This window comes from Dama dama, chromosome 16, assembly GCF_033118175.1.
Source record: "Dama dama isolate Ldn47 chromosome 16, ASM3311817v1, whole genome shotgun sequence".
In the NCBI taxonomy this organism is placed as follows: domain Eukaryota; kingdom Metazoa; phylum Chordata; class Mammalia; order Artiodactyla; family Cervidae; genus Dama; species Dama dama.
Genome location: NC_083696.1, coordinates 28,003,396 through 28,020,075, shown reverse-complemented (window position 1 = coordinate 28,020,075; position 16,680 = coordinate 28,003,396). Strand labels below are relative to the sequence as shown.

Genomic DNA, 16,680 nt, shown 5'->3' with positions numbered 1-16,680 from the left:
TTTTAAACAGAATCAGTCCATTTGGAATACTTCTTCCTGACCGTACTTCCTCCAGACTTTTTGCTTTTGTTTTAATATTACTACACCACCCTCTAAGTCGGTCATTAAGAAGCCTTATTATCTCCAAAATTCCTCAAACAACTCCAGAAAAGGTCATCAGACCTGAAGGTCAATTTTTAAGGAATTCTCACTCATCTCTATAAATCTTTAATCAGAGAACTCCATAGTCTTCAATCAGATCAAACCTATACCACTTACTTACTTACTTACTTACTTGGGGTATCCACACTTATGTCTTGACACTTCTTTGCTACTCTTAATAAATCTCCTTTTCTTAGAAGTTTTTTGCCTGTTTCCCCACCTAGCATCATTATAGCCCCAATCTCCTACTTGAGCCAGCCAGTCATGGCTACAAAGTCATTTGCTACAGCCAAGAGCCATGAATCTCCTGCCAAGCTGGCTTCTAACTGAACAGAGGAATGAACTCAAGTGGAACTGTTTACTTGGCCCTTTCCTGACCAGTCAAAACAGTGCTAACCTGGGAGTGTAAAACCCTGGAAGGATTTCTAAATCTAAAACATATTAGCTGTAGAAAAATAAACTTCTACATGCCAAAATACAACCATAAACAAAGTCAAAAGGCTAACACCAAACTGGGAACCAGTATGCCAACACATTTTCAATCAATATGCTAATGGGTATTGATCTATAGCTAGTTTTTTCACTAGCTATTAAAAAAAAAACAGCAAAAAATCTAAAAAGAGAGATTTCTTATTTATAAAATTATGAAGTGTTTTATTTCTAAGACAACCCTTGGTTCCCACCATACCTGCAGCTACTCTCTAAGGGATTCTTTCACACTGAGGTCACCATATCTGGCTTACTCCAGATCCCACCATTTTATTTTTTTTGATCCCACCATTTTAGAGATCATCTCATCTGACCAGAGAGAGACAACCAACCGACCCCAAAGGAGTCCAGGAGAGCTCTGTGTGTTCTGCTCAGGAGAACATTCTCTTAAATGAAACGACTTCAGCCATTCCAGATTTTTCTCCTGTTACTGTTACACCAAAAGCCATTTCTTCAGGGTTTCCTTTAATACTTTATGAACACCAAGAATTCTGGCTATGTCCTTTTTCCTGGAAAGCTATCACAGTTTAATCTGTGGTGTTCCTCTCCCCAGTGACTAGCCAAGTAATGGGGCCAAATATCCCACTTAAAACAGCCACCTCCTTCATTCCCTTTCTCTTGGGATCCTGCATAGCCTCCTGCCACCACCACTGCCCCTTCAGGAGTTTTGCTGCTAAGCACAATAAGCATTAGGAAAGACGACAAGTCCTTATCTGGGTAAGCTTACAAAAACCAAATTTTAAGAAACATAATCTACAACCTGTGTTTCATACATTCAGAGATGATAATAAAACAGTTATCTCAGAATCGCTTCTCTTGATTACTTTTGCGAATATAAACAAATGCAAACCCCCAAAAGGCCTTAGTCATTGTTGTTAATGATATACCATAAACACAGAAAACTATTCAACTATTTTGAGGTGCAATTTCAACAAGTACCATGAGCTTTTTGGTCTAATCACTGTAAATTCCAAATTTTCACACTACACATCAGAAAAATAGTTTTAAATGAAAGCATGACAAAAGGAACCTGGGGGGAAGAAACAACTTACCTCAAGAACTCCAGCACCAACGCTTTTTTATCTAGAATAACTACTTGATATTTTTCCCCACTTAGTAGAGCAGCTAGGTTCCACACCACCAAAAACATGAAGAACACCACTCCAGAAGGACCTCTCGGCTTATTTAGGGAAATCTGTTACTTAGGTACTCCTAGAGACGAATGCACTAACTACTAAACAAAACCTGACTCTAAATAACCAAATACTTTCCATGATATTTACAAATAAATGAAATTCATAACTCATGAAATACTGGCTATTCCAAAATAATCTTCCAATGACCTAAACAGACCACCCAACTCAATGCTATATATAATCTACACAGTTATGTTATCATTTTCCTAAAATACTGACATGCCATATCTGTCTGCTATATGCTTTTTGACATGTTCAGAATCATACCTCAGTTGGGGAAATATTGCCTGTACTCAAATTATAAAGAACTCTAACCACATGTGATACACTTTTTATGTATTTTGGTTTTGTTTTTATAAATCAATTGAAATCCTGACTCTACTTTCATAACTTTGCTACATGTATCATGACTTAATAGAAACACAGCTTTGGGTCATTATTTTCTAAACTTAAGTGCCATAATGCTTAAAAAGGTATTCACACTAGTTGATTTTTTTAAAAAAATAGACTTTTTAAAAAGCAGTTTCCGGTTCAGAACAGCAAAACTGAGTAGGTTAGACATCTCCCATATACCCCTTACCCTCTCCATACATTTTCCCACTTGGTCAATTTTTATAAAGCAAAAGATCTTCTTTCTGGCAAGAGATCAAGATGTCTTAGAAAAAAGTAATATCAAAATGCCAACTACCAGTACCACTGTTGTACATATTTTCACTAATATATTAGAAAAGCAGTTAAATACTTACCATATAACATCCAACAAGGAAAGCAGCATTTGCTTGTTTTCTCTGATCAGGGCCAGTAAAATGTATAATTTTCTTCCTCATCATTGTAATGGACTGCATAAAAATAAACAGTTGTTAGTATTTTCTTTCTAATTTCAAGTTTTTGAAAACTTTATTTTGTGATTAAAATAAATTCTGGATCTCACATGTTGAAGGATTCAGAAAGACTTTTTAAATTGATACTCAAAAATACCATGTACATTCCCATAAAAGACATATTCTTGGAATAGAACAAATGTACAATTAAAGAGTGGGAGAGGAGATACCTGAAACTAATATATCATAAATCAACCACACTTCAATTTTTTTAAAAAGAGGAGATACAAACAGATACACTTTCTAAGTATAGACTATCTCTGAAAGAATACATAAAAGCTGGAAAAGGCAGTAAAAGAGATCTTTCCTTTCCCTATTGTCTGATTTTTTAAAAAAATCTATGCCTGAAACTCTTAAATTAAAAGGGTACAAAAATAGGTAAAATAATTCATTCTGTTAGAAACCAGGATAGTGAATGGGGTAGGGAGGAGTGGAGTGAGGAGGGTGGTACAGAGATAACCAGGAGAGTGTTAACGGGCTGTTCCCGGGGTGTTGCTAATGTTCTGTTCTTGATCAAGTTAAAAATAAAAAGGATATAGAAAGTAAAATCAAAGGAACAACATGATTTGTTAGTACTTCCTTACATGTACTTCACTAACTTGAGCTGAAATATTTCAGTTAAGGGTAAGAAATAGGACATATTCAGCTGAATAAGCACAGTATTCCTTCACTTCTGTGAGCCAGTGTTTGGGTATTTCAGTGATGAACGTGTACATGATGAATTTTCCTTTAGTTGTTTACACAGAGTAAGAGATCCAAGTTGATTTAAAAAAAAAAAAAACCACCCAACCAGCCCTCAAGCAACATAAGCATAAGACACTCTTACTATAAATTCTCAACACATTTTATCACTATTAATTGAACAGGAATCAAAGTTTCAATCAGGTTGGATGGTCAATACTCTACAAGTTGTTCTAGGAAATATTAATGACTTTTTAATTTTGAAAAAAGGATGAATGTAATCTTCATTGACCCAAAGGATAGAAGTCCTTAGATGGCCAAGTATTTCTGATGTGGAATTTTAAGCCTGATGTTCAAGGAAGGAAACATCTGCCTTACTCACTAATTAATTTTCAATGTAATATAACTTTTAGTTTTATTTCTGTGTAGTAGTCTAATAAATAATCAACTGAATAAACTTGTTTTAAAAAGTACCTGCCCCAAATCCAGTATTTCTACTTGAGAATTTCTACTTGTGACTCTTGGAATTGCTAGCAGTTTATAAACTTTTTATTTTATATAACTAATAATTCAAAGTTTTTAAAAAAAAAATAAATGAATAACATCTAAGTTCAAACCAACAGTAATACACTCTTATACTTTAGTGATACAACCTTAAATATATGCTGTTTGCTCCTGTTTCCCAACTCCTTAATCATATGTGTAAAGGGTCAAGGTGAAGAGTCACAAGCAGTAAAATGTCATGAGAGAGCCAAGGTATAATAAAGTAAGATGAACTGATTTCTCTTAGTCTCCTAACATTCCCTATCACAGTGAAGGGAGAAAGAACAGTGACCAAAGGAAGGAAAGCTTCTCTTGTTAGGTATCAGTTCTATTAGCTCAGACAGTAAGAGATTCACTTTATTAACAACTTCCACTTTGGCTTTTCAAGTATCTAAACATCACCAATCCAAACCAGAATCGAATGACCCAAACTTAAACCATTCCATCAAAACTCTAGAAAAATAAAGAGATACATTATGACTTCATAAAACAATAAACCACATGTATGTCCCAAACACAACTGGAGTGAAAAACTTGACATTGCCTTTTTAAAAATAGATTCCCCCTCCTCCCCACAACATCAGGCTAATAATGATTACTTAAGTGAAACCTCAGTAAAAAGTACTTTACCTTTAATTTCTTATTTATCTTGCAGCAATATCTGTAAACCATTGCTAGATTAAGTGGTCCAAAATCTGCGTAGAAGCTGCAAAAATGAAACACAAAAATGTGTATGTGTGTTCCAGATGCTTTGCATATAACTAACTGCCTTTTTGTAGCTATGAGATCAAAATAAAGGAAGAAAGTACACACCAAGTTATTATAGGTCATATAACTTAAAGGTTACTGCCTTACCAATAGAAGAAATACTGTGATAAAAGATGACTAATAAAAAACATGATAAGCGCTACACCACCTTTAAATCTAACCTCAAATATTACATTAAAATACTTTCTGAATAAAAAAGGCTATTTTCCCACACATTTTTCCACTGGCAAAATCATCTTACTTAGTACACTAGTTTAAATTTCATTATACTGTAAACTATTAGAATTTCAAATGTAAATTGTTAAATTTAGGAGAATCCTTTCACTTTTTTATTTTTCCCCTCCTAAGGATCTATTTTATTACCAGATTAAAATCAGCATCCTGCAACTAATGATGAACAGATTTACAATGTTCCAATTTTATAAACATACCTTTAGATTTTTCAAAATAAAAAAAAGTTACTAACAATCTTTTAAAAAGCAATACTTACTTTTCATATTCAAGTTCATTATCTATGCTGAAATAATGTACATTTGATGAACTCTTTGGTCTGCTGAAGAGAATGGCAAAACAAAGGCGATCTGAAATGGAAAAATTGTAATGTTCCTTCCTTCACATTATTAAAAACGTTTCATATATCATGATGCAACTCTTTTCAAATGAAGTAAAAAAATTTTTTTTCCATGCATGTTTTACCTATGGTAAGGGTATCAATGGGTAACTTCAAAATATTCTATTTTGGTGGGTAATAATAAATAAGCAATTTTTAAAACGGAGAAGTTGCCTTCAATATTAGTTTCAAGAAGAGTAAGCAACTCTTCTTGAGTTGATACAACTCAACTCAATTTTTCACATAGTGATACAACTTAATTTTTGGATGAACCTCTCATCGCAAAATGTTAGCTATTCTAGATTAAAAAATTTCAGCAAGGCAGCAGGCATTTCATGGCTAGACCACCAGCCTTGATGATTCTCCCTACATTTCGCTATATTTTCAAGACATCCTAAAAAGTTATTTCAATAAGAAGCTATGTTTTAAGCAGAAAGACAACGCTCTCAAAATTGCTTCAAAATTAATGTTTATGGCTATAGAACACAAAACAAATCCTGTTTATCCAGTGTTCTTGTGGGTCACTTTTTTTTGATCCAGAATCACTACCTCTGTAGTGATTTTTACAATCAGACAAATTACCATTATAACAGAGGCAATGAAAGTTTTCTGTACGATGTGTATGAGATGAACCTGCATTGCACAAATGAAGTTAGGCTGCTGTGAGGTTTAGCAAGAATGTTAACAGAGTAATGCTAGGAGGCTCCACCCTTCCTTTCCCGCCCCACCCCAAAAAGAGTTGCCCAAAAATCCTTGGGGAAGCCGGATGCCGCAATAACCAGTAGTAGTAATACCAAGAGTAGTGCTAATACTTACATTCAAATTATGGCAAAATCAAGTGCAACCCCTCAAATAGTTAAGAAACAACAGATGCCAGCTGGCATCCTTTCCCCAAATAGTAATTAAAGCAATTTTTGCTTACAATTCAGTGCACACAATTGCTATATTTTTCCTGTGAATGCGTCAACTAAAACGTCTTGCAACCACAAACACTCAAACAGATGACGGAGCTTACTCCTTTTCAACCACAAATGACCCTTGATCCCCATGCACAGCGACCAGGGATTTTGCTCCGAGGTGGCAAGCCTACGCGCCATGGTGTAAGGACACAAGGGTCCCAAGTGCACACGTCAATGCGGATTCACCCCCAAAGCAGGACCACGTCTGAGCACTAGGAGTCCCGGGAGGCCACCCACGCCCACGAGACAGCCTCGGCCCTGGTCCCAAAGTTTAAAGGCGCGTCCTGAGCAGCAATAGGGGTTCCTCGACCCCTGGGCACTGCCCGATGCCCTCTAAACAGGGGGTGTCCCAGAGGCGCGCCCTCCGCACTCACCTTTGATCACCTCGGCCACCAAAGGGGTCCCTGCACCCTCCCGGCTCATGACTCCACTGCATCTGGAAGGCGGGGCGGAGGGAAGTACCGGGCGGCCAGGGAGCAACTCGCGGAGAGAGGAGGGCCGCGACCACACCCCCGAAGTTTAAAGAGCAAAAAAGTTTAAAGGGCCGCGCCCAAACACTCGGCACAGCGACGCCCCTCGGCCGGCCACCCCACCGCAAGCTCAGGAGAACCAACCCCGGAAGTTAGAAACTTCGCAAGCGCCCCAGACGCTGGGTGGTGAGGGACGGGTGCGGAAACCGGCCCCAGCCGCCCGGGCTGAGTTTCGCCCCGCCTCGGGGCCACTCGGCGGTCGGTCGTCTGCAGCGCCCAGGCCCCTCCAGCGCCGCAAGTCTCTACTCAAAGTCGGGAGGTGCAGCAGAAGGTCACAGAGGCAAACGCGGGCCTGGTTAAGAAAGCGGCTCCCAAACCGATTAAAAGGATTTCTCGGAAGAGAAGGGCTTGGCGGTGGATCTGACCCCCAACCTTCTGCTCGGCCGTCCTCGCCGCCGCCACCAGGGGACGCTACAGCCAGGCCGCACCGAGAGGTCGGCGCCCGCCCTCGAGGACCCCGCGGGCCTGGAGCTCCCTCCACTCTGGGGTGGAGACTCGCTTGTGGCTCGCCTGACGGCTGGTGTCTGCTTTTAAAGGGGCCTTTTCAAAACTTCAAAATTTAAAGGTACGCCTAAAGCAGAGGCCATTCATTCTCTGAAAGGCCTTAGATTTCTCCTCAGAAAACTATTTGGATGGTAAAAAACAGGAATTCTGACGCGATGCTAAAGGACAATTTAAGAATTTTCTAAACCTATGTTAGTCTCCAGAGACTAACTTATGTTAGTCTCCATGACTAAACCTATGTTAGTTTCCAGTGAAAACAAAAGTAAGTTACGTATGAATAAGGTCCTAATTTTGTTATATATAATATGGTAGTGGGATTATGGGGGATTTTTATTTCCTTCTGTATTCTAGGTTTGCTACAGAAAAGAGTTATTTTAATAATCCGTGAAAAATGTTTCTAATGACTCTCCCTTAAAAAGAACAAGCAATACAGTAACTACTCTTTCCCAAGAATTACACTTTTATTTGTCATCTCAATAGAATATACACGTTATATATCACAATATATACATCTTTGCCTCAAAATTAAACCTACATTATCTCCTTACCTTATTCTAAACTTCCAGACAGACCAGATGTTTTTAAGTATAAAAAACAAAACACTCAATTATTTTTTTTTATATTTTTAATATAAAAATAAAACTTTATTACATACTTGGTTATAGTATAAAACTTGATTATATTTCTAATCAGCTATATAAATTGGAATAAATAAAAATTTTTAAAATTAAATTATTTTCTTTGTTTTTATTATTATTATTATTTTTTTTTTCCAGTGGGTTTTGTCATACATTGATATGAATCAGCCATGGATTTACATGTATTCCCAATCCCGATCCCCCCTCCCACCTCCCTCTCCACCCGATTCCTCTGGGTCTTCCCAGTGCACCAGGCCGGAGCACTTGTCTCGTGCATCCCACCTGGGCTGGTGATCTGTTTCACCATAGATAGTATACATGCTGTTCTTTTGAAATATCCCACCCTCACATTCTCCCACAAAGTTCAAAAGTCTGTTCTGTATTTCTGTGTCTCTTTTTCTGTTCTGCATATAAGGTTATCGTTATCACCTTTCTAAATTCCATATACATGTGTCAGTATGCTGTAATGTTCTTTATCTTTCTGGCTTACTTCACTCTGTATAAGGGGCTCCAGCTTCATCCATCTCATTAGGACTGGTTCAAATGAATTCTTTTTAATGGCTGAGTAATATTCCATGGTGTATATGTACCACAGCTTCCTTATCCATTCATCTGCTGATGGGCATCTAGGTTGCTTCCATGTCCTGGCTATTATAAACAGTGCTGCGATAAACATTGGGGTGCACGTGTCTCTTTCAGATCTGGTTTCCTCAGTGTGTATGCCCAGAAGTGGGATTGCTGGGTCATATGGCAGTTCTAGTTCCAGTTTTTTAAGAAATCTCCACACTGTTTTCCATAGCGGCTGTACTAGTTTGCATTCCCACCAACAGTGTAAGAGGGTTCCCTTTTCTCCACACCCTCTCCAGCATTTATTGCTTGTAGACTTTTGGATAGCAGCCATCCTGACTGGCGTGTAATGGTACCTCATTGTGGTTTTGATTTGCATTTCTCTAATAATGAGTGATGTTGAGCATCTTTTCATGTGTTTGTTAGCCATCTGTATGTCTTCTTTGGAGAAATGTCTGTTTAGTTCTTTGGCCCATTTTTTGATTGGGTCATTTATTTTTCTGGAATTGAGCTGCAGGAGTTGCTTGTATATTTTTGAGATTAATCCTTTGTCTGTTTCTTCATTTGCTATTATTTTCTCCCAATCTGAGGGCTGTCTTTTCACCTTACTTATAGTTTCCTTTGTAGTGCAAAAGCTTTTAAGTTTCATTAGGTCCCATTTGTTTAGTTTTGCTTTTATTTCCAATATTCTGGGAGGTGGGTCATAGAGGATCTTGCTTTGATTTATGTCGGAGAGTGTTTTGCCTATGTTCTCCTCTAGGAGTTTTATAGTTTCTGGTCTTACAATTAGATCTTTAATCCATTTTGAGTTTATTTTTGTGTATGGTGTTAGAAAGTGTTCTAGTTTCATTCTTTTACAAGTGGTTGACCAGTTTTCCCAGCACCACTTGTTAAAGAGGTTGTCTTTTTTCCATTGTATATCCTTGCCTCCTTTGTCAAAGATAAGGTGTCCATAGGTTCGTGGATTTATCTCTGGGCTTTCTATTCTGTTCCATTGATCTATATTTCTGTCTTTGTGCCAGTACCATACTGTCTTGATGACTGTGGCTTTGTAGTAGAGTCTGAAGTCAGGCAGGTTGATTCCTCCAGCTCCATTCTTCTTTCTCAAGATTACTTTGGCTATTCGAGGTTTTTTGTATTTCCATACAAATTGTGAAATTCTTTGGTCTAGTTCTGTGAAAAATACCGTTGGTAGCTTGATAGGGATTGCATTGAATCTATAGACTGCTTTGGGTAGAATAGCCATTTTGACAATATTAATTCTTCCAATCCATGAACACGGTATGTTTCTCCATCTGTTTGTGTCCTCTTTGATTTCTTTCATCAGTGTTTTATAGTTTTCTATGTATAGGTCCTTTGTTTCTTTAGGTAGATATACTCCTAAGTATTTTATTCTTTTTGTTGCAATGGTGAATGGTATTGTTTCCTTAATTTCTCTGTCTGTTTTTTCATTGTTAGTATATAGGAATGCAAGGGATTTCTGTGTGTTAATTTTATATCCTGCCACTTTACTATATTCATTGATTAGCTCTAGTAATTTTCTGGTAGAGTCTTTAGGGTTTTCTATGTAGAGGATCATGTCATCTGCAAACAGTGAGAGTTTTACTTCTTCTTTTCCTATCTGGATTCCTTTTACTTCTTTTTCTGCTCTGATTGCTGTGGCCAGAACTTCCAACACTATGTTGAATAGTAGTGGTGAGAGTGGGCACTCTTGTCTTGTTCCTGATTTCAGGGGAAATGCCTTCAATTTTTCACCATTGAGGGTGATGCTTGCTGTGGGTAGAAAGGCCATGAGAAAATACTCGAGGAGATAATAGCTGAAAACTTCCCTAAAATGGGGAAGGAAATAGCCACCCAAATCCAAGAAACCCAGAGAGTCCCAAACAGGATAAACCCAAGGCGAAACACCCCAAGACACATATTAATCAAATTAACAAAGATCAAACACAAAGAACAAATATTAAAAGCAGCAAGGGAAAAACAACAAATAACACACAAAGGGATTCCCATAAGGATAACAGCTGATCTATCAATAGAAACCCTCCAGGCCAGAAGGGAATGGCAGGACGTACTGAAAGTAATGAAAGAGAATAACCTACAACCTAGATTACTGTATCCAGCAAGGATCTCATTCAGATATGAAGGAGAATTCAAAAGCTTTACAGATAAGCAAAAGCTGAGAGAATTCAGCACCACCAAACCAGCTCTTCAACAAATGCTAAAGGATCTTCTCTAGACAGGAAATGCAGAAAGGTTGTATAAACGTGAACCCAAAACAACAAAGTAAATGGCAACGGGACCACACCTGTCAATAATTACCCTAAATGTAAATGGGTTGAATGCCCCAACCAAAAGACAAAGATTGGCTGAATGGATACAAAAACAAGACCCCTATATATGCTGTCTACAAGAGACCCACCTCAAAACAAGAGACACATACAGACTAAAAGTGAAGGGCTGGAAAAAAATATTTCATGCAAACGGAGACCAAAAGAAAGCAGGAGTCGCAATACTCATATCAGATAAAATAGACTTTCAAATAAAGGAAGTGAAAAGAGACAAAGAAGGACACTACATAATGATCAAAGGATCAATCAAAAAAGAAGATATAACAATTATAAATATATATGCACCCAACATAGGAGCACCGCAATATGTACGGCAAACGCTAACGAGTATGAAAGAGGAAATTAATAGTAACACAATAATAGTGGGAGATTTTAATACCCCACTCACAACTATGGATAGATCAACTAAACAGAAAATTAACAAGGAAACACAAACCTTAAATGACACAATGGACCAGCTAGACCTAATTGATATCTATAGGACATTTCACCCCAAAACAATCAACTTCACCTTTTTCTCAAGTGCACACGGAACCTTCTCCAGAATAGATCACATCCTGGGCCATAAATCTGGTCTTGGAAAATTCAAAAAAATTGAAATCATTCCAGTCATCTTTTCTGACCACAGTGCAGTAAGATTAGATCTCAATTACAGGGAAAAAATTGTTAAAACTTCAAACATATGGAGGCTAAATAACACGCTTCTGAATAACCAACAAATCATAGAAGAAATCAAAAAAGAAATCAAAATATGTATAGAAATGAATGAAAATGAAAACACAACAACCCAAAACCTATGGGACACTGTAAAAGCAGTGCTAAGGGGAAGGTTCATAGCATTACAGGCTTACATCAAGAAACAGGAAAAAAACCAATTAAATAACCTAACTCTACACCTAAAGCAATTAGAGAAGGAAGAAATGAAGAACCCCAGAGTTAGCAGAAGGAAAGAAATCTTAAAAATCAGGGCAGAAATAAATGCAAAAGAAACTAAAGAGACCATAGCAAAAATCAACAAAGCTAAAAGCTGGTTCTTTGAAAAAATAAACAAAATTGACAAACCATTAGCAAGACTCATTAAGAAACAAAGAGAGAAAAACCAAATTAACAAAATTAGAAATGAAAATGGAGAGATCACAACAGACAACACTGAAATACAAAGGATCATAAGAGACTACTACCAGCAGCTCTATGCCAATAAAATGGACAACTTGGATGAAATGGACAAATTCTTATAAAAGTACAACTTTCCAAAACTGAACCAGGAAGAAATAGAAGATCTTAACAGACCCATCACAAGCAAGGAAATCGAAACTGTCATCAAAAATCTTCCAGCAAACAAAAGCCCAGGACCAGATGGCTTCACAGCTGAATTCTACCAAAAATTTAGAGAAGAGCTAACACCTATCTTACTCAAACTCTTCCAGAAAATTCCAGAAGAAGGTAAGCTTCCAAACTCATTCTATGAGGCCACCATCACCCTAATTCCAAAACCAGACAAAGATGCCACAAAAAAAGAAAACTACAGGCCAATATCACTGATGAACATAGATGCAAAAATCCTTAACAAAATTCTAGCAAACAGAATCCAACAACATATTAAAAAAATCATACACCATGACCAAGTGGGCTTTATCCCAGGAATGCAAGGATTCTTTAATATCCGCAAATCAATCAATGTAATACACCACATTAACAAATTGAAAGATAAAAACCATATGATTATCTCAATAGATGCAGAGAAAGTCTTTGACAAAATTCAACACTCATTTATGATTAAAACTCTCCAAAAAGCAGGAATAGAAGGAACATACCTCAACATAATAAAAGCTATATATGACAAACCCACAGCAAGCATCACCCTCAATGGTGAAAAATTGAAGGCATTTCCCCTGAAATCAGGAACAAGACAAGGGTGCCCACTCTCACCACTACTATTCAACATAGTGTTGGAAGTGCTGGCCACAGCAATCAGAGCAGAAAAAGAAGTAAAAGGAATCCAGATAGGAAAAGAAGAAGTAAAACTCTCACTGTTTGCAGATGACATGATCCTCTACATAGAAAACCCTAAAGATTCTACCAGAAAATTACTAGAGCTAATCAATGAATATAGTAAAGTTGCAGGATATAAAATTAACACACAGAAATCCCTTGCATTCCTATATACTAACAATGAAAAAACAGACAGAGAAATTAAGGAAACAATACATTTAATTTTTTATGTTTAACTCCTATGTTCCTCAATCAACTGCTCCAGAACAAAACGGGGAAGAGTAATCTTGTCTAAAGATGCTCCAGACATCCTCCCCCAACAATATGTCAGTCTCCATATTCACCTGTATTTCTAAAATATTTTATAAACAAATTTTTAAAAAGGGAGCCACTAGAACAATTATAAAGTTTTCATACCTTTCAAGTCACTGGAGCAAGTGAAAAAATAAAACGAAGAGAACATGATCAAGGCATCAAACATCAAGAAGAAACATGGCAATCAGAAAACAAAATAATTCCAAACATATCAGTAAGAATAAAACATGCAAAATATTTAAATTCACCTATTGAAATTTTTTTTTCAAATTGAATTTAAAAAATTCAACGTAGAGACTTCCCTGGTGGTCCAGTGGTTAAGAATCCACCTTGTAATGCAGAGGACACGGGTTGGATCCCTGGTTAGGGAACTAAGATCCTACAATGCCATAGAGCATGTAAAAGCACAATGCAACACAGCTCCTGGGCCTGTACCGCAACTGGAGAACCTACGTGCTGCAACGAAAGATCCGCATGACACAAGGAAGATCTTGCATGCCACAACCAATGCCTGACTCAGCTAAATAAACAAACACATACAAACTCAGCCTATATATTAACAGAGACAATGAAAACAAAACCATACAGAAAGTGCTTAAGGATAGAAAATGATATATTACACAGTTGCTAGGAAAAAGAGCAGGTAAAGCGATATCAACAACAGATGATATAGAATTTACAGCCAAAAGCAATAAAGACAAAGATGCTTCACGATTACATAATCTACCAAGAGATTACAACCATCACACATCTTAAACATTTTAAATCTATAACACAAAACTAGTGAAAACAGGAAAAATTAGTAAAGTCATAATAATAGGCTAACACACCTCCAAAACATAAAATAAGGAATTAGAAGCTTGATCTAGTAAATAAAGAGAATCACTTTCAACAGAGAGCACAAGATTTTCAAAAAATAGGGTATTCACTAAAGTCATCACATATTAGGTTACAAGGAAATCACAACAAATTCAGGAAAGCAAAGATCATATTTACAGATCATACGATTACCACAGTATAAGAAAATTTGAAGTTTATTGATGAAAATACAATAAAACAAGCAAAAATCTATCAATCTGAAAATATTTAAAACCTGTTTCTAAATAACTTGCAATAAAGGGAAATTAAAAGACAATTCAACACAAATTATGTAACAATCTCAATAAGAATTCATATTAAAATCTGTGGTATTTGCTTAAACAAAAATCTGAAGAAAATCATCTACCTAAAAAAAGCCTCCCTCTGTCACAACATTCACACACACACACACACACACACACACACACACACACATCTACCTGGATTAAAAAGCTGAACATAACAGTTCTGGTTCCCCGTATTCCAGGCCATGGTAGGATTGTCTTTACTCCTTTGAGATTAAATGAGCAGAGGTGAAATACATCACTTCTGGGTCAGTTCACTTAATTGATGGTACAAAAACCTCTATAGACCTCTCCCTCTGACCAGCAGCTATCAAGATAATATCAGAATACAACCACTTTAGAAAACTGGTATTTATGAGGAGTGAACATCACACATCTTCTGACTTAGGGCAGGGGGGGCAAAATTCCGCTTCTAAGCAAAAATGTATACACATGTTCACCAAGAAAGGGACAATGGTTCATAGAATCGTTATTTATAATAGCCAAAAACTGAACACAAACTAAATGTCCAGAAACCGTGGACTGAAACACTGTGGTACTTTCTTACAATGGAATATTATATAACAAAAAGAATGAATGAATGAACTGTGACCATGCACAATGTCATGGATGATTCTCACAAATATACTGGTCAGTGAAAAAAGCCAAACAAGAGTACATAAAGTATGATTACATTTATATAGATTTCAAAGCCAGACAAATCTTTGGCAATTAAAAATTACAACGCTGTTTATCCTTGCAAGGGGAGTGACTAGGAAAGAGCAGAAAGGGATAGATTCTAGGGTTTAATGTTCTCTTTTTCAATCTATGTGCCAGTTATTTATCCATGATGTACAAACCTGTCTATCAAGTTGTTCACTTTGTACAAATTTCTGTGTATGAATTATTACTACACACATTATAGATATGCATGCATGCATGCTAAGTCATTTCTAAGTCGGGTCCGACTCTTTGTGACCCTATGGACCATAGCCTGTCAGGCTCCTCTGTCCACAGGATTCTCAAGCAAGAACACTGGAGTGCATTGCCTTGCCCTACTCCATTATAGATATATGTATATATTATAAGATGGCTCAAATGGTAAAGAATCTGCCTGTGATGCGGGAGACCAGGGTTCAGTCTCTGGGTCAGGAAGATCCCCTGGAAAAAGGAATGGCTAGCTACTCTAGTATTCTTACCTGGAGAACTCCATGAATAGAAGAGCCTGGTGGGCTACAGTCCATGAGGTCAGAAGAGTCGGATACAACTGAGTAACTAACACTCACTTTCATAAAATAAATTAGACTTCATTATGATATTCTTCCCTGGTGGCTCAGACGGTAAAGCGTCTGCCTACAATGCAGGAGACCTGGGTTCAATCCTTGGGTCAGGAAGATCCTCTGGAAAAGGAAATGGCAACCCACTAAGGTACTCTTGCCTGGAGAATCCTGTGGACAGAGGAGCCTGGTGCGCTACAGTCTGTGGGGTCACAAAAAGTTGGACACGACTGAGCAACTTCACTTTCGCTTTCATGTTATATTCAATAAAAAGTTGTATGTGTAGTAGTTGTGCTCTGCCAGCCTGGGTCATAAAGTAAGAAGATTCATAACAGTTCTTACTTAACCAATGACAGATACGCATCATGAACAAAAAATAAACCTTTACTCCTTACATGACACTAAGATGTCCGGGTTGTCATAACCTAGCCTTATCCTAAGTGACATTTATCTTTAAGCCTTAAACGAAGACACAGAATGCAAAAGCTATAAGAAAAATGATTTGATAAATTTATAAAAGAAACCATTAAAACATTTTTAGAAGGGGGTGGGAGGAGAGTGGGAAACAGGATCCAACCTGAAAAAACTCCCAATAGCCAAAGCTGAACAATTTGAGCAATGAAGTACATAATACTGGATTATAACCCAAAGTATAAAATAAACACACATGAATACAAGCTGATATAAAAGTTATTGAAAAAATGAAAAAGAGACAAATCTTCCTTATGTAAGTAATCCAAATAATATACGTAGATACTTCCTTCTAAGAGTTAGAGCTTAACTCCCCCCATCTTTTTGAGTATGGGTTGGACTTAGTGACTGGCTTCCAAAAAATATGGCATGGAAACGGAAAATTAGCAACTTCACAGAGAAACCTGTCAACAGTACTTTAACCAAGTGTTCGTAATTCACCAATGATATCATGTGGATGTCATGTCCCCCTGGTATGATGTAATGAGAAGGGCACTTTTCCTCTGCAGCATTTTATTCCCCAAATCCAGTCTAGTCATTAGAAAATATTGAGAGAGTCAATTCCTAGGTAAGCTGATAAGAAGTCCAGGGTCCCCAAGGAGGAGAAAGAGGTCTGGGGCTCTTAAGG

At 37.2% G+C, this 16,680-nt stretch overlaps 1 protein-coding gene across 8 annotated transcripts in view; it reads right to left on the bottom strand.

Annotated features, from left to right (window-relative positions):
- CDC14B (cell division cycle 14B) overlaps nt 1–7,884 on the bottom strand; it is a 70,807-nt gene extending 62,923 nt beyond the window's left edge. For 3 of the 8 annotated variants that reach the window (XM_061163662.1, XM_061163659.1, XM_061163664.1), the window contains exons 1-4: nt 6,643–7,878; nt 5,190–5,280; nt 4,562–4,637; nt 2,573–2,665 (exon numbers count right to left, since the gene is read on the bottom strand). In XM_061163662.1, coding sequence (XP_061019645.1) covers nt 2,573–2,665; nt 4,562–4,637; nt 5,190–5,280; nt 6,643–6,691 — 309 coding nt within the window. In that variant the 5' untranslated portion in view covers nt 6,692–7,878. Of the gene's footprint in view, nt 1–2,572; nt 2,666–4,561; nt 4,638–5,189; nt 5,281–6,642 lie in introns of all 8 variants that reach the window. The other 5 variants (XM_061163658.1, XM_061163656.1, XM_061163661.1 and 2 more) reach the window with 5 other exon arrangements.
- Between the last annotated feature and the right edge of the window lie 8,796 nt (nt 7,885–16,680).